Raw genomic sequence first — 19,585 nt, 5'->3', positions numbered from 1 at the left:
TTAGTGTACAACTCAAAAATTGAAAAACATATTTCAGAAAAATCACATCACTTCAAGTAACTTTCTACACAGTTTCATCACTAAATGATGCAATCTCAAAATCTGTTGCATTTGGAAAGGCTATTTTCAAGTAGATTAAAGTTTTCAGTCCCCCCTGCAAAGATGGACATGATTTAATTAGAGTAAAATAGTGCACTTTGGTTACTTCCTCTGATCCTGCTTAGGGCAAAAGGAGGAGATTTAGTAAATCTACAGCAGAAAGCCTATCCCTGCCTTTGAACTTAAGCATGGTTTATATTTGTGAGGAATTTTTAATGCATTTTAATGTATTTTTTAATGTTTTCCTTTTATGTATTGTATGTGTTCCCTTCAGACTCCCAGGCCTTTAAACATCATTAAACAAAACAACGGTGAGCAGATTATTAGGAGGAGAACAAGAAAGCGCCTTAACCCAGAGGCACTTCAGGCTGAGCAGCTCAGCAAACAGCAGAGGGGCAGCAGTGAGGAGCAAGTCAATGGAAGCCCGTTAGAGAGGAGGTCAGAAGATCATCTAACTGAAAGTCACCAGAGAGAAATTCCGCTCCCCAGCCTAAGTAAATACGAAGCCCAGGGTTCATTGACTAAAAGCCATTCTGCTCAGCAGCCAGTCCTGGTCAGCCAAACTCTGGATATTCACAAAAGGATGCAACCTTTGCACATTCAGATAAAAAGTCCTCAGGAAAGTACTGGAGATCCAGGAAATAGTTCATCCGTATCTGAAGGGAAAGGAAGTTCTGAGAGAGGCAGTCCTATAGAAAAGTACATGAGACCTGCGAAACACCCAAATTATTCACCACCAGGCAGCCCTATTGAAAAGTACCAGTACCCACTTTTTGGACTTCCCTTTGTACATAATGACTTCCAGAGTGAAGCTGATTGGCTGCGGTTCTGGAGTAAATATAAGCTCTCCGTTCCTGGGAATCCGCACTACTTGAGTCACGTGCCTGGCCTACCAAATCCTTGCCAAAACTATGTGCCTTATCCCACCTTCAATCTGCCTCCTCATTTTTCAGCTGTTGGATCAGACAATGACATTCCTCTAGATTTGGCGATCAAGCATTCCAGACCTGGGCCAACTGCAAACGGTGCCTCCAAGGAGAAAACGAAGGCACCACCAAATGTAAAAAATGAAGGTCCCTTGAATGTAGTAAAAACAGAGAAAGTTGATAGAAGTACTCAAGATGAACTTTCAACAAAATGTGTGCACTGTGGCATTGTGTTTCTGGATGAAGTGATGTATGCTTTGCATATGAGTTGCCATGGTGACAGTGGACCTTTCCAGTGCAGCATATGCCAGCATCTTTGCACGGACAAATATGACTTCACAACACATATCCAGAGGGGCCTGCATAGGAACAATGCACAAGTGGAAAAAAATGGAAAACCTAAAGAGTAAAACCTTAGCACTTAGCACAATTAAATAGAAATAGGTTTTCTTGATGGGAATTCAATAGCTTGTAATGTCTTATGAAGACCTATTAAAAAAATACTTCATAGAGCCTGCCTTATCCAACATGAAATTCCCTTCTTTTATTATTCTTTCTTTTGATGAGTAGGTTACCAAGATTAAAAAGTAAGATAAATGGTCAATGAAAAAGAATGGAAGATGGTAAACAATCACTTTTTAAAACCTGTTAAGTCAAAACCATCTTGGCTAATACGTACTGGGGAAATAATCCATAAGAGGTATCACCAGACTAGAATTAATGTATTTATAAAGAAAGAGACCAAAACTGTCTAGAATTTGAAAGGGTTTCCATATTATTATACTAAAGCAGTATTGGACTGGCCATTGGACCATTTGTTCCAAAACCCACAAATTGTTGCCTAAATTTGTAAGTATCATGAAACCTTAGGCAGAGGAGGAGAAATTGAAGGTCCAGGGCAATGAAAGAAAAATGACGTCCTCTCAATTTAGTCTTCTCTCATTGGCCATGTTTCAGATTTTGACCTAGAAATGCGAGCTGTGGTTAGGCTTGGTTAGAGTGCAGCAAGAAACATGACAGATGGTGGCACGCTGTTTTTAGCCAGCCCTGCCTGTACATACACATGCACACCCTCTCTGATATTTTTGTCCTTTAGATGTTCAAATACTCAGTAGTCCTTTTGTTTGCGGTTTAGATTTAATTTTGTCCACACATGTACCCATTTTAAAAAACAATGTCCTCGATGCTTCCGTAGTAATTTCATTTTAGCCAGGTATTTCTTTCTTGTGTGTGATGAGCCAGTATGGATTTGCTTTTCTAAGCCTCCTGTTGGTTACTAATCTCACTTGGCACATTATAACTAAAGGAATCCCCTCAATTCAAAAGCATAGATGGATACAAATGTCAGACCATGGGTTTAATCTGTTTAGAACACATGGCATTTCTCCATAAGGTAACCTGCTGTATTTATTTATTTTCTTTTGGTTAAATATAATTTCCAAACTTTGTGGTCAGGCAGCGTCTAAGGTTACGTTACCACAGACTGACAGTTGGTATATGTACTAGTCAATCCCTTCATTAAATGTATACAGATTTAGTTAAGTAGCATTAAATAGGATTCTTAGGAGTATGTCCTCATAGAACTTTTAATACTTAAGGCTTTGTAAAAACTATCCATGAAGGGAAAGCTCCTCAGCATAACTGCTCAGGGAAATAGGGCTAAATAACTGAACATTAAATAATTGGTTAAAGGTGCTGTTAGTCGAGCCTCAATGCTTGCTACAAGGATGTATGTACAAGGACTGACTTTAATAATTTGCATTATATTGTCCCAGCCAGTAGTTTATTTTTTGCCACGGAGATGTAGAAGATATTACAAGCTACTGGATGCACTGTCAGATTAACTTATTTCATTAAAGAAGTTGGGAGAACAAATAGGAAAAAAAAACTTATTTTTCTAGTAAATATTAATGTATTACATTTCAAATAATGGTGCCTGACATATTGAATAATTATTTTCTACAGTGTACGTATGCAACAAAGATATTCCATCATGCATTAGAGTCAGTTCTGGCTCTGCCTAGCTGTTTACATTTGCAAATGTAGCAAACAAGGTAATGAAGCAACTATTTCTATTGCAGTAGATATCCTTTTGTGTGTGTGTGTGTGCATTAAAGTTGTAAACGGTAACATGAAACAAATGAAAGTTCTTGCTATAATGGTATGGAAAACAAGAAGGAAATGAAAATATTTTTATGCCTACTTAGGAAAAAAAGGGTAGCACTATTCATTCCAAGTACTTTTTTTTTTTAATTTTTAAGCTCTTAACTCACATTGTTATGCTTAAGATGATAAACATATATCCTCTTTTTATTGCTTTGTCTATGTTTCATATGAAACATTTCAGAAATTATTTTGATAAGTGTTGCTGGAATCTGCAACGCTGATGTTTTTATTGCATTCTGTAGTCGCATTTGCACTCCATTTTTACATTAATTCGCAGTTGCTTTGTATCGTTTTGTTTTGTTTGGGTTTTGTTTCTTTTTCACAGTGCCGGGTCTTCGTTTCTTAAAGTTGGATGGCAGGTAGAGTTCAACCAGTTCGTGACTGTTGTAGCGAATGAAGTTAAAAAAAATGTCTTTCTGATGTTGTGTTGTCATTTTCATTCTTGCATTTTTTTGTTTGCATATTAAAAAAAGAGAAAAGAGAAAGCAAGAGACAGAAATCAGGACTAAGTCCTCTGCTTCAGTTTCATTGTTAATGGGCCTTATTCTGATCTCACCTGTCGCGTAGCTCTAATATTCACATAAACTGAAATAAAGAAGTGGAATGAGGAGCTTTGACATTCAAATTATGTGATGTAATTTATCTTCCATAGGAATTTTGATGGATACATCTCAAAATATATAGCCAGACTTGAGAGGTGACAATTAAAGATCTAAAAAAGAGAGGAGATTCCCCAAACAACAATATTTAATTTTCTTAGTAAAAAGAATAACAAAATGCATCATGGCAATCCTTCAGCAACATTATCTATGTGGACTGCTTAAATCAGCAAAACACCAGAAGTTTGGTTAACTTGGGCAATATGGCAAGTATTACTTTTTGGGCAAAACTACTCATTAAGCAATTTCTCTAGTGTGTCGGACACAAATAGGTTCTTTATTTTTGGCATGTATGCCTTTTTATTTTCATTCAATTTTTTTTTTCTCAGACAGACATAGTAGTAATGACTAGCATTGGAAAATACATATCACTATTCTTGGAATATTTATGGTCAGTCTACTTTTTAGTAGAATATTTTTGGATAGCATTGACACGATAGATCTTATTCCATACTTCTTTATTATTGATAATTTTATTTTCATTTTTGCTTTCATTATTATACATATTTTGGTGGAGAAGAAGTTGGGCTTTTTTAAAAGAGACAAAAATTTATTATAACACTAAACACTCCTTATTTTTTTGACTCATTAAAGCCTTTATTCCATCTCAAGATATATTATAAAATTTATTTTTTTAATTTAAGATTTCTGAATTATTTTATCTTAAATTGTGATTTTAAACAAACTATTATGGTACGGAACCTTTTTTTAATGAGGAATTTCATGACGATTTAGGAATTTTCTCTCTTGGAAAAGGCTTCCCCTGTGATGAAAACGATGTGCCAGCTAAAATTGTATGCCATTTGAAAACTGAAAATTTGTGTATGTTCTAAATTGAGCTTTGGATCAAATTTTAGACCAGGACCAGCTCATGCGTTCTCACTCTTCCTATTCTCACTCTTTCTCTCATCACTCACCTCTGTATTCATTCTGTTGTTTGGGACAGAAAAGTCATAAAGAGCCAACCCACCTCAGAATGCTGTGGATTGAGAGAGACACTACATAACTCCAAGTATATGAGAAAAGGTCAGAGCTCTCCGTGATAACTCTGTAGTTCAAAAGGAAAAGAGTATGCCCAATTCTCTCTACATGACATACTGAGATTTTTTTTTAATCAACTTTTAAGATAGTGATATTCTGTTCTAAACTGCTCTGTTTTAGTAAAGGTAGATTTTTAGAAAACAAGCATGGGGATTCTTTTCTAAGGTAATATTAATGAGAAGGGAAAAAAGTCTCTTTAACAGCTCTTTGTTGAAGCCTGTGGTAGCACATTATGTTTATAATTGCACATGTGCACATAATCTATTACGATCCAATGCAAATACAGCTCCAAAAATATTAAATGTATATATATTTTTAAATGCCTGAGGATTACATTTTTCTTAATAAACTGAAGAGTCTCAGTATGGCTATTAAAATAATTATTAGCCTCCCGCTGTGTGGCTGCAAAACATCACAAAGTGACCAGTCTTGAGACCTGTGAACTGCTGCCTGTTTAGTAAATAAAATTAATGCATTTCTAGAGGGGGAATATCTGCCATCCAGTGGTGGAAATGTGGAGTAAAGAAACTGGTGGTCTGCTTCTGTGCTGTATGCCAGCCTTTTGCCTTAAGTTGAGAGGAGCGCAACTTTAGCTACTGTCTTTGGGTTGAGAGCCATGGCAAAAAAAAGAAAAAAAAAAAAATCAAGGCATCTTTGGTGAGCCAGTAAGGTGAAAGCTTGCTGACTGTTCAAGGCACAAGAGAAAATTGAGGAATTGAAATGCAACCTGAGTATCAAACTAAATATTCTAACCAAAGGTAGGTACTGTTAGGTGGAATTCTATCAGCAGGCAACTGCAAATGAGAAGAAGATAGAAGGACGCCCATCGGGACTTTGGAAGGCAGTGTTATTTTCCCAAAGAAAGACTTGGCCAAGAACAGAGGGATGGCTTCTTTGCAGAGCACTCCTTTTGGTTTTTCAATACTGTTTCATAGACAGTGGACTCACATGTTGTGGTGCAGTTGCTTAGAAAGCATCCTAGTTAATTGCAGTAATTAGAACTTCTGCAATATGCTAGGGCAGAAGTATGTCAAGTCAGGGATGAAGAAAATGTGAAATTCAAGAGTAATCCACATGTGAGAAACTAGATAATGTACGATCATGTGTTCTCTTGAAAGGAAAGGGAGAGCTGTAAGCTTCACTCTGTCCTACACCAGAGAAAAGCAGGAATAACTTTACCATGGAAATAATGTTTAGCTTTTATCAGAGAAAATGGTCCTTCTAGACCATAGAGTCCCAAAACTCAATTCTGGTTTTCCCCTGGTGGTGGTGGTTTTTTTTTTTCAACATATGAACTGCAGCATATCACTTTTTCTTTTTGTGCCTCAGGTTCCTCAGCTGTAAAATTGAAAAATATATTAATAATATTATTAATAGTAATAATGGTAATGTAGTACTTGTTTGTAAAGCACTTTGAGATCCTTGGTTGAAAGGCACCATAGAAGTGCCAAGTATTATTATGTGGCCAAGGGGGTTATTTAAACTGTCAGTTCCCGAAGGCCAGGAAAGGTTGGGGTCATTTTTCTTAAAGATGAGCTGTAAATATCAACTAGGCAGCCAATAGTGTTGACTATGAAGACGCAAAACTGTTACTAGGCTGATAAAACCATAGTTTCTTAATGGCTACCAATAAGGCAAATATCACAAATAAATGCCAAATTCCTTAGGGTGGACTATTTGACAACCACGTGGAAAATTTCGGGGGAGGCATGTGGGGGGAACATCTCAAAATGCCAATGTAAAATTAACTTACAGCAATATTCACCAGCAGAAAATGTCTTTCATATGAAATGATTTCATGTTGCTAAGAAAAAGAATTCAATTTGTAGTCCTGATTTGAATATTAGAATGTTGGCTATAATAGTTCTGTTCTTACAACACATGAAATTTTTTCGTTTTATTTTGTTTTGTTTTCATAGTGCATGTTCATTTCTACTCACAAACATGTTCTTGGTGTATTTCTTATGCAAACAATCTTCAGGCAGCAAAGATGTCTGTTACATCTAAACTTGAATAATAAAGTTTTACCACCAGTTACACATAACGGCGTTGGTATGGTTTATATGGATTCACTTTCATCCATCTAGCAATAGGAAATACAGATCATTGTAACATATATATATATACAGGCTCTGCTGAATTGAAATGGTGAAATCAAATCACCATTCTAAAGAACTATTACTTATATTGATAAAGCCTGGATTCTCTCAACTTGTTTCATTTTGCTTTGCTTTTTTTCTTTAACCAATCAATCTCTTATTGATAGATTTTGTGTAAAAAGATATATACTAGTTTCTTCAGAAAGATTAACAATAAAAATTGTGTTTATTTCAAAAACATTCACTGAGTATCAAATATTGAGTGTTGAGTATTGGGTAATGATTATGTTACGAGATGTAAAAACTCCTGCTTATGAAGTTTTAACTTTGAATACAGTATAGTCGTGGATATGATGCAAAGATTCTAATCAATCATCTCAAAAAGTTTAAATTAATATATCAAATATCTTGTTTGTTTGGTTAAAATCAAATTAATCAGAGCAAGTTCCCTGAAAGATGACTTTGAAAGAGAAATGAGGCAGAAGAGATCCAGATAGGAAAGGACGTTGGGAAGACTCACCTGTGTGTTTTTAACCAGAAGGAAAAATAGAAAAAGAACATAAAGTATATAGATTGCTTCAGAAGATTTGCTTGGAGAGTTCAAAATAATTAGTATCTCCCCTCATTATATAATCATTTCTCATTTTTGGGAGCCCAAATTAAGGAACAAATCTTTCTAATTATTATGTTTTTTCTTTTTTCCCTTTTTCTTTCCATGTTTTGAAAACAGCAGAGCGTCTTTGATGGGCTTTCATAATGGTAATGCCCTTGTTTTGCAGCTGGAGGCAATGTTCTCTAGATAAGAGTGTAAAAATAACATTTAATGTGATATACTTCCTTATGTAGAACTTGATTCTTGTGTCAAGGACCACCCTTCAGATAAAGAATGCACATGATCTCACCCAGGACTGTCAGAACCCCATTAGAGGAGGAATATATAGCCATCAGCTATTTACCGGTATTTGAGGGAAGAGAAGTGAGTGAGTCAGCATTGTCACCGTGCTCTCACCTCTGGGTCTCCCATCTCTGTGTGGACAGAGCAAGGATCCAGAAAAGGAACATACAAGGACACAAAGGAGTAGGCAAGTGGCCTCCATGGAGGCAGCCAGCTGGGTAGAGACTTTGGGAACTGGAGAGCTCATTCCACATGTATAAAGGTAGTCTTTCTTCAGCTCTAAGCATATTGCCAAGGGAGAGTGCTTAACTTGCATTTGCCAGATTTTCAGTTTTTAATAAAAACTAGACAAAGGGAATTTTATATGAAATCTCCTATGTTTTCAATGTTACTTACTTTTTTAAAAAAAATACTGCAAGCCAAACAAAACACTTGTTCAAAATAAATTCCACCAGTAGATTGCTATGGTATGACTCCTGGAGCTTGAACAATAGTGAACTCTGATAACTGGCAAGGTGGAAATTAGGCAAAGGGCTGAGATTGGTTGCTTTTCCTCTGGGTTTTGTCTTGGGTTGCAGTCTATCTCCAGCTCTACCAGGAAGCCCAACAGAATCACAGCTGTAGCACTTGTCTGATTCCTTCGGAGCAAGATTTGCTCAAGACTAAGAACATTGGCACAGAAAAGAAATAAACCCTGTTTTTTCAGCATATTCATACTGCAAATTACTTTGTACTTCTGTTTTTCATCTTTGTAACCCCAAGTACAGTTGTGCTGTTTTTAAAACATACTGATATGAACAAATTTACCCTTTCATGAACAAAGAAATGTCAAAAACTATTAAAAGTAGCTGGAGTTAATATTTGGTAATGCCCAAGATGCCCTTACAGTCCTCTACAAGTCATATTTTAGAGTGAAAACACCAGGGGTAGAAAACTAAATAGAACAATAGATAGAAGGAAGGAGTTTTTCATGTCAGAGTTGATCATATTAATGAATTAAAAAACAATTTGTATACAAAAGAAGAAATTTTATAATGAAATCTTATTTCTAGTTTTATAATACTGTTATCTAATATATTCAGGATGTCAGTAGTCCTAAGACCATCTTTCATAAATGTAGTATTTATATAAAATACTTACATGAAGCAACAGCTGGTTCTTCTCCCAACTTACTGCTTAATAAAAACAAGCAGTAAACATTAACAAATATAATAGAAATTGCTTAAGTTATTTCCATAAATAGAAAGTTAATTTCCAAGTTAAAACTACACAAGCACTAAACTGTAAGCAGTTTCCCAGGGATATTTATGAACTAAAACCCATGAATACATCACAGACTTTTTCTCAGAACATGTACCACCTCTGATGTGAAAGCAAAGCCTGCCATCACCATGATTACACACTAGTTTTTAAAGTTAATATAATATAGAACTGACTATTTTCTTCAGAGCTTAAATTTCCTTAGATATTTTCTTTCTATAGAGCAGGTACTAAATGTAATTGATGTATCCTTAAAAGGATATATATATATATATATATATATATATATATATATATATGGCAGTGATTTCGCAAAGCATGAATTGTTATCGTGATGGTATATTTTCTATATATTTTTACAATTACCTTGATGATTTTTCCCTCTAGTGAAATCAGCATTGCTGTTATTTTGTTATTCATTGGTAATACTATATAGTATAAACCCAGGCTTCATTAAACAATATCCATTTGGTTAGCAGATTTTAATTGAGTATTTACTATGTTTTGGGCTCTAGTCCAGACATTTGGGATAGATCAATGAAAGAAAACAGACCTAAACCCCTGGCTATATGGAAAAAAGTCAGACAATAAACATATGTACAAAATAAGCAAATATATTAATAACATTACATGTTAGAGAGTGATAAGTGTCCTGGTGAAAAAACAAAGTAGCATGAAGGCAAGGTGGGGTGGATGGAACCATATTCAATAGGCTAAACAAGTTTCATTTGAGCCAAGACTTAAAAGAGGGAACAAAGAGAACAGGCCCTAAGGTGAAAGAGTATACCTAGTAAATTGGAAGAATACCAAGAAGACCAATACAGCATGGCCAGGTAAAGGAAAGAAAAAGTATTTTAAAATGCACACAGAGATAAGGTGGGAAGAAGTCAGACCATTTAGAACACTGTAGGCCACTTTAAAGACTATAGCTTTTATTCTGTCCGAAGTAGGGAAGTAATTTAGTGTTTGAGCACAGGAGTGTTACGTGATTTATGTTTTAATGGGACCATTCCCTACTATGCTTAAAGTAAATCATGAGATGTGAGGAGACAAGGATAGAAGCCAGGAGACCAGGGAGGAGGCTAATTCAGTAATCTCTGTAAGAGATGAGAAGTACAGAAAGTAATTTAAATTTCAGATAACATTTTGAAGGTAGAACAAACTAGATTGCCTGGATACGGGGTGTGAAAGAAACAGAAGGGTCAAGAATTATTCCAAGATTTCTAGCCTGAGCAACAGGAAGAATATCTGCCGTAAACAATGGGGAAGAGTATTGGTAGATCAGATTTGGTGTAGGAAAGAAAAGGAGTTACATTTTGGGCATGCTACATTTAAGATCCAAATAGAAAGGTCAAGTAGACTGTTGGAGCTGAAGAGGGAGTTGGGAGTTAATCGTTAGCTTATAGATGGCATTTAGAACTCTGAGATTGGCTGAGATCATCCAGCAAAGTGAATAGAAGGAAAAATGGGTCCAAATTTGTAAATCCGGGAAACCAGGAGACTCAACAAAACCAAAGGGGAGTCCCTGAGATAGCAAAAGGAGTAAAGTATATTAGAAGCCAAGCAAACAGAACTATATCAAGAAGGAGGGAGTAATTGACCTTATAAAATCTGCTATTGATAAGTACGATGCTGTCTTAGTCTGTTTTGTGTTTCCATAAAAGAATATCTGAGACTGGGTAATTTATAAAGCAAAGAGGTTTATTTAGCTCACAGTTATACAAGATGTACAAGAAGCATGGTGCTGGCATCTGCTCAGCTTCTGGTGAGGAACTCAGCCTGCTTCCATTCATGGCAGAAGACAAAGGGAAGCCCAATGTGTGCAGAGATAACATGCCAAGAGAGAAAGCAAGAGAGAGAGGGGGCAGGTGCCAGGCTCATTCTAACAACGTCTTCTTGCAGGAATTAATGAAGTAAGATCTCACCCTCAAAGGAGAGCATTAATCTGTTCATGAGGGACCCACCCCCATAATTCAAGCATTTCCCATCAGGCCCACCACCAATGTTTGGGGATCAAATTTCAACATGAGGTTTGAAGGGGACAAATATCCAAACCATAGCAAATACATGTAGTGGATTGGCCATTGGCTTTAGCAACATGAAGGTCATTGATATGAAAAGAGAGCTATATAATTTGTGTGGCCCATAGCAAAATGAAAATTTGAAGTCCCTTTGTTCAAGGATTAAGAATATCAAGATGGTGAGAGGACATTCAACAAAACTCAGGGCCATTGTAAGGAATGCCCCTGTGCAACTACAGAGGGTAAGGTAAACTAAGGAGAGAGTATTGCATGCCCACGAAGCTGGCCCTGGTCAATAGTGATATTGATGAGAGTAGTTTTGGTGGAGAAATGGGTGTGAGAGCCTGATAGAATAAATTTAAGAGAGAACAGGACGAAAGAACTGGAGAACTAAGTATGAAAATATTTGGGAGGCCGGGCACAGTGACTCATGCCTATAATCCCAGCACTATGGGAGGCCGAGGCGGGTGGATCACAAGGTCAGGAAATCGAGACCATCCTGTCTAACATGGTGAAATCCCGTCTCTACCAAAAATGCAAAAAAACTAGCCCTGCGTGGTGGTGGGTGCCTGTAGTCCCAGCTACTCGGTAGGCTGAGTCAGGAGAATGGCGTGAACCCGGGAGGCAGAGCTTGCAGTGAGCGGAGATCGCACCACTGCACTCCAGCCTGGGCGACAGAGCGAGACTCCGTCTCAAAAAAAAAAAAAAAAAAGAACAATATAATTCCCACAAGGAAAGTGAGCTCATGGAAAAGTTGTAATTAACCCACTTATGAGGAAGCAAGCAACATGGCAAAGCTGGTTCAAAAAAAAAAAAAAAAGGAAAGATTCAAAAAAGAAAGAATACAGAAATTAGATTGCTAAATTAGGCGCAACATAGTTTATATCCTACTGGGAAATAATGATCCTAATCTTTTGAATTATTTTTATTGCTATATAGAAACTGTTTACCTCTACTATGGACATAAGATCATTTGTGTCTGAAAAGTTTTCTACAAGATAACTTTATAGAGATATAAAATATAACAGGTATATTCTAAGATAAAAAATGTTTTAGATGATGTTTAATATGACACTGAAAGGTCAAGAAGTCATTGTATTTGCCTTATTTCCCAATTTGGTGATTTTTTTCTTAATAAAATATAGAAGAATCTGAAAAAGTATTAAACTTTTTACAACTTTCCATAGCTTTCACTTCTAAAAATGAAAGTTACTTCTTCCTGTAAACTGCTAAGTGTCGTGAATGACAATTATATAAAACAACATGAATGTACTATTTTGAAGAAAATAATGAATGAATTTTGTCAGACATAACTGAAATAAAACTACAATAAAATTACCAGATTATTCAAAAATTATCACTACTTCTTGCATATGCTCAGCTATAAGAAATGCCAGAATGAGGAAAAAAATGAAGATTTAAAAACTAGGATATTCAAAGTACATTTATAGGGAAACATAAACGTCTTTTTTCCATTTTGAAGAAGCTTTTCTGCTCTCATTCAAGATTTATGAATCACTATAGCTTCCTTTTCTTTCAAAACATAATGAAATGTACCAAAAATTCAACTTTGGGCAAAGGATATTTACTATATTTATTTTTAGGAAATTACAACAAAATAACTCCCGTACCCATTATCTATCTCTACAATTCATTATTTTTAAAATAAGTTACTGATGATACAGATACTACTTGCAGATGAATTTCTTCTCCAACAACTTGCCTTTGGTCTATTTCAGAAAACATTTTTATATCCACCAGAAGAGGGCAGGGAAGGGAAGAGGAGGTAAACATATATTAGAATGACTTTATTGCTTAAAATCAATAAGGACAGAGTTCATTTCATCTTTGTTCTTAATTTATAACACTGTATCCAGTAATAGTGGATATTCAGTAAACATTTTTTTAAATTCAATGAAATCATTTGTTAATACTCTGAAAATGTTTACTATGAAAAGAGGTTTTAACGAAAGAATAACTTTTGGAAATCATTTTGATAATGAAACTCTAGGAGTAGCTTTCTGTTTTTAAAACTTAATATTTACTGAAACTATTTTAAACATATTAGCCACTGAATAAATACTTACTGATTAAATCATGAAAGGTCAAGGATTGGCTGTATTTAATGGAGGGCTGGAAATATAGGTGAACAATCTATACCACTAAAATAGAAACTGCCAAATCCAAGTCTATTTTTTATTTATTTATTTAGGGACTGTTAAAGTCCAAAAATTCCCCTTCACAATTCATATGTTGAAATTCTAACCCCCAAAGAGATAGTATTAGATGCTAGGGTCCTTGGGAGGTGATTAGGTCATAAGGGCAGGGACCCTATGAATGGGATATATGCTCATATAAAAGAGACCCAAGAGAGATGCCTGAACCCTTTCGCCATGGAAGGACCCAAAGAAAAGATGACCATTGATGAACCAGGAAGTAGGCCCTCACCAGACATTGAGTCTACCAGTGTCTTAATGTTAGACGTCCCGCCTGCCAGAGCTATGAGAAATAGATGTCTGTCACAGCCACCCAGTCTATAGTATTTTGTTACAGCAGCACAGATTGACTAAGACATGGGCCTTACAGGTTAGCTACTTCACAGTCAACAGAAATCCCATAACACGCCTCTCCTTGTTGAAACCATAGGGATATTTTTTAAAGAAAAGTCCTTCTGAAGTTACTCTACAATCTGGATATGGCAACAAAAAAAAAGTATGACTTAGAGACAATCCTTAAGTTTTATTCCTTTGGGAAAATTTGCTATTTGTCAGTTTTTAAATATAATTTTCTATTTCTTTCATCAAAAATTGATTTGTGTTTGTTGAAAGACATTGTTGATTATCCATATCATGAAAACTATTTATCTTCTCCTATAATAAATTATGTCACTAGGTAACACTAGTGCTTCATAAAAACCAGGGAGCATTCCCAGCTGTCTCCTTTTTTCTCACCCCTGTGTCCAATCTTGGAACAAGCCCTGCTCATTTTACTTGCTAAGCAGTTTTCTAATCTGCCACCTACTCTCTGCATCCCTTAGCTCTGCCCCATTTGAGGCATCTTTCTTTAGGCCATGGCCATCCCATGGTCGTGGCAGACTTGGAAATAGCTTCTACATCGCTGCCATGTGAACTTTATAAAATGCAAATCTGACCTTGCTATTCACCTACATCAAGACCTTCATGCTTCCTGCTTAGTTTACAGAACAAAACACAAGTGGTTTTGCATAGGAAAGACTTCAACGACTGGCCCCCATTGACCTTGACAGCTTCATCACTCATTACTCCCAGGCAAAACTAAGCTGGTTCTAATTTCACAAACACATCAAGGACTTCTCAAGTCTGTATCATTACTTGTACCATTTCCTCTGATTTGAATGCCCTCCCCACATCTATTTGCCTATCTTTCTCATTACTGAAGTGCTGAGGCTAAGATCAGAAATAACCTCTTAACATGATTTCCCTGAACAGGGTGCTGAAAATTCCCCTCCTCTGGACTTCCTGGCACACGCCGATCTTTTCACTCACGTAGTATTGAAATAGTCTACCTCCCTATGTGAGAGCCACACTTGAAATGTAGTGAATGTGACTGAGCAATTAGTTTTTTTTATTTTTTTTACATTAAATAAGGTCGTGTAGCTAATGGCTACTGCATCAGACCATGCAGCCCTAGGTTCTCCCTGAAGGTTTACAGGTTATGTTGCTCTACTGCAGGGAAAGTAAGGACACCAGCAGCTTAATGTCCTTTCTTGCCATTTGTTTCTATGGTAAAAAGCTTAGTATTTAACTATAAACACTTCACGTGAATTAATGTTACAAGCACCAAAAAGAGCCATTTAAAAATATCAAGGATTTTTTTCTAATTTATTGAATAATTTACTTTGGTAAATATACTAAACCCACTTTATATCATAATAATAAGTCTCTGACTCTGTAGTTAGCTGAAACATGCTTTTCTCCATGGGCCTTTTTAACCACTGTGAAAAATTGATTATACTTCATTTGATCTCAGGTTTACAGTATCAGAGTATTCATGTATTTCTGGATATTATTGGTGGTTTTATAAAACAAGGAGAAAGCAAAACCTGTGAATAATTTTCCAACTTCAACCTTAATTTCAATATTTTTAAATTTAACTGACAAGGTAATTATCCCAGAAATTGTCTTAACTAAATGATTTGTGAAACTATGATTGTCCCATTAAAATGACAGAGTACTCAATCAGGAGAGAAAAATGGTTCTCTGAGGTTTGGCCCTATTAAACAGGTTCTTTATATTATTATCCACTTCTCATTTTGAATGCATGCAGCTGTGTGTTTCTCTGTGCAGGAGGAAAAGTGTCGCTGCCAGAAGATGGCTAATGTCAATGTAGAACTGTGCAGCAGAGAGGAGAGCGTGCAGATTCCAGGGGCAGATTGCCTGACTGGAATCCTGCTTGTACTACTCACTGGTAGTATGACAGAAGCAATTCAGTTGCTTACTATCTACCTCAGTGTCCTCATATCTAAATGGGGATGATAATTTGATCTGTCATGAGGATCTGGATTCTGCTGCAATAAAAACCCTCACATCTTAATTTTATAAAAAACAGAGGATGTTTCTTGCTAACACTACATGCTCATCTCAGATCGGCTGGGGGATCAGCTTCATTTCAGTCTTGCTCAAGGACATACGTGGACACAGCAGTCACTACCTGGATGTTGCCAGTTGCTGTGCTGGAGGAGAAAGAGCCCAGGAAGGTCTCACTGAATTAAGTGTATTCATCCAGAAGTGAACCACATCATTTATACTGAAATTCATTGGCCAGATGGGTACTAAGGTGAAGCAGTGCAGTCTTACCCCATGCTCAAAAGAGACAACAACCAGAAATATTCAAGGTGGCAATGAATATCACAACAATTATACCTATAGCATACAACTGAGAGTTATCTTAGACAAATATCTTAGAACAGGACATGAAGTAAGTTATATTCATTATCTATGTGAAGAGCAAATGCATGATGTGAAATTAGATTATTCCAGTTTCAGGTCAAACTAAGTGATTTTGAAACCTCAACTCTTCTGAGGCCAAGTAATCTGTGGAGGAAAAACTGCTATAAAGATATTGGTTAAGATTTTACTTCCTTCAAGTGTGACATATATTAATAGGAAATTTTGATTAGAATTTTTCATTTGTAGGTCATTTATTCATTTGTACATTCAACAAGTATTTATTGAGGGCTTCTTCATAAAGACACTATGCTAAGTTCTGGGGATATAGTGGTGAACAAAACACTATCCCCTTCATGGGAGATTTGATGTTAAATATATTACACGCAACTACTCACTTAGGATTGTGGTAAATGCTACAGGGAATTCTCATGGAGGTGATAAAATTGATGATATATATGGAGGTTTTGTAAATCTTTAAACTGCATAATCATTCATCCATTATATATATTAATACATTCAGGTAGTAAACATCAACAAATTTTATGGTCTGGGCCTGTGGTAGGCACCAGAAATACAGAGATTGCTGGGACGTGATACTTTCCACAAGGAGTTCAGTCTCCTTCAGAAACATCCACATATAAAAATCATCTTAGGCCAGGCACAGTGGCTCATGCCTGTAATCCCAGCACTTGGGAGGCCGAGGCGGGTGGATCATTTGAGATCAGGAGTTTGTAATAAACTTGGCCAACATGGTGAAACCTCATCTCTACTAAAAATACAAAAATTAGCCGGGCATGGTGGCAGGTGCCTGTAACCCCAGCTACTGGGGAGGCTGAGGCAAGAGAATAACTTGAACTCCAGAGGCAGAGGTCGCAGTGAGCCAAGATCAAGCCACTGTACTCCAGCCTGGGCAACAGAGTGAGACTCCGTCTCAAAAAAGAAAAAAAAAAATCATCTTAATTTGGCACAATAAATACTATGACTCAAATGAACTGACAAGTACTTAGGACAGGGATTTCTTCCATATTGGGGGAGTGAATATCAAAAATAGCTTCTGGGAGGAGCATACAACTAAAACCAGGTTTGATACACCACTAAGAGTTCACTGGACAGAGATGGCAAAAACCATTCTAGGTGGAAATGTGCAGAGGTATGAACATGGAAACAAATGTTGTGTAGATTAAGAATTACATGTAGTTTATAGTGTTTGGAGGGTGGAAGTGGTGGGTCATCAGGCTGGAGATCCTGGTAGGTAACATCAAGGAGTAGCCAACGCCATGCTGACTTTGGGATTTATATCAAAGGCAGTAAAGAGAAATGAAGGACGTTTAAGCAAAGAATGTGACTAGCTCATATTTTCACTTTACAAAGATACTGCTAATAGTAGGATAGCTAGATGGCATTCAAGATGGGAGGAAGTCAGATCAGTTAAGAGTCTCTTGCAACTATGACCAAGGGAGGATTTATTTCAGAAGTGCAGTGGTAGTTCAAAATACAGAAATGAATCAATGTAATACACTCAATGTATTTGATTATGTATTAGTCTGTTTCCACACTGCTGATAAAGACGTACCCGAGACTGTGCAATTTACAAAAGGAAGAGGTTTAATGGTTACAGTTCCATGTGGCTGGGGAGGCCTCACAGTCATGGTGGAAGGCAAGGAGGAACAAGTCACATCTTACACGGATGATAGCAGGCAAAGAGAGAGCTTGTGCAGGGAAACTTCCCTTTTTAAAACCATCAGATCTCATGAGACTTATTCACTATTACAAGAACAGCACAAGAAAGAACTGCCCCTATGATTCAGTTACCTCTTCCCGGGTCCCGCCCACAACACATGGGAATTCAAGATGAGATTTGGGTGGGGACACAGCCAAACCATATCAGATTGAACGTAATAACATCAATGGAATAAAGGGCAAAATTCACGTGATTATCTCAATAGATCCACAAAAAGCTTTTGACAATATTCATCACTTCTTCATGACAAAAACACTCCAAATCCTAGAAAGAGAAGGCAACTTCATCAACCTTATAAAAGGCATCTATGGAAAACCCTTAGCTTTTATCACAATTAATGGTAAAATAAGACTGAAGTCTTTCACCGCTAAGATCAGAAACAACACAAGGCTATTTGCTCTTGCTACTTCTTTCAACATTGTACTGGTGTGCACACCACTTTCTCCAACGAATATTTAACTATCAGTCTCTTCATTTAAAAATTCATTGTGGTAGAAGATAAGTTACCAAAGAACAATTAAGAAAAGAAATCGAAGATAACCAAATACTATGAACTTAAAATTGAATTACCCCAAATATTTTATATTTTTTAAACAGAATACTTTTGTTATACTGCATGATCAGAAGAATATTATAATAGATATAGTATCATGTACATATAATATATCTAGCATTACACATATAAGAGTATATATATATATATGCTCAAATAAGTTTGAGAAGAAGTAAGAAACAGTTTTCTTTTATGCAGAAGAACACCTCAGAAGTGTTGGGACTCCTTTGAGGAAATGACTTTGACTTTTTTGGAGTTGATAAAAAGCTCCTTGAGAAACTGTCCTGATACCTTACATACATGGTTCACATAATCGCCTTACAGGTGGGAAAAGAATGTCACTTCTCGGCAGGCCCAAGAACCTCAAGATAATTTGGGTCCCTCAAGCAGAGGGGTATTCACCAAACTCATACAGGTATTAGACACAGTCTGATGACAGTACTTGGCCTGGTTCCTTAACCTTGACAGGCTGTTTTAAAAAGTCTAATTTTAGATTCCTTGTGAAAAATTCCAGCTAAGCCAACAACAACAATAACAAAAGCCTTACAAGCAGTCACTATTCTGGAAGCACTTTATGCAAATAATCAGGTGAATTATAATAAAATTAAAACTTATTTTCAAGTAATTTGATCTTTAGTAGAAATGGAGGACTGGAGAGAGAATAGTTATGTTTCACAAGAAAACCTGTAGTACACCTCTTATTAGATTCCAGCTCATTGTTTTTGAGATTTTATTCTTTACATGCAATTTGAACTAGATCTTTATTTTTTTTAGTTACCTCTAATACCTGACTGTGAATCTCCAAACTAACATTTTCATTTCTTTTTTTTCCTTGTCCTTGTCCTTCTGACTTGAAATTACAAAAATTAAACTTCCCTTTTCCTGCTGCTGAAAGTAGCCAAATTGGCTTTAAGGAAAAATTACTACAACAGATTATATATGGGCAAACATTGTACGTGCAAACCAGAAAAATCTAGCAGAATGCCACTAACCTTCTCAAATGACTGCCCTTCAGACTCTGAAGAAACTAGCTTATAGGCTGGTCCAGATATTAACTTTTGTTTTTTGTCTGTTTCTATAGAAATACCTCTGTTAAAGATCTATTTGACTGCATTATATGTAGAGGCCTAGCTTTGAGAACCCGTCTGCAATGCCATCTTCCAAAATGAGACACAATTATTTAACTGGAGTCACCTA

The 19,585-nt window shown here is 36.3% G+C and overlaps 1 protein-coding gene across 4 annotated transcripts in view; it reads left to right on the top strand.

The window, feature by feature from the left end:
• The window catches only part of TRPS1 (transcriptional repressor GATA binding 1), a 258,490-nt gene extending 254,674 nt beyond the window's left edge, over window positions 1–3,816 (top strand). For all 4 annotated transcript variants that reach the window (XM_015145904.3, XM_015145903.3, XM_015145902.3 and 1 more), the window contains one exon: window positions 374–3,816. In XM_015145904.3, coding sequence (XP_015001390.3) covers window positions 374–1,435 — 1,062 coding nt within the window. In that variant the 3' untranslated portion in view covers window positions 1,436–3,816. The remainder of the gene's footprint in view (window positions 1–373) is intronic.
• Window positions 3,817–19,585: the final 15,769 nt, after the last annotated feature.

This window comes from Macaca mulatta, chromosome 8 (genome assembly GCF_049350105.2).
Source record: "Macaca mulatta isolate MMU2019108-1 chromosome 8, T2T-MMU8v2.0, whole genome shotgun sequence".
Classification (NCBI taxonomy): domain Eukaryota; kingdom Metazoa; phylum Chordata; class Mammalia; order Primates; family Cercopithecidae; genus Macaca; species Macaca mulatta.
Note: the sequence above shows the minus strand (reverse complement) of the source record. Positions and strands in the feature narration are given on the sequence as shown.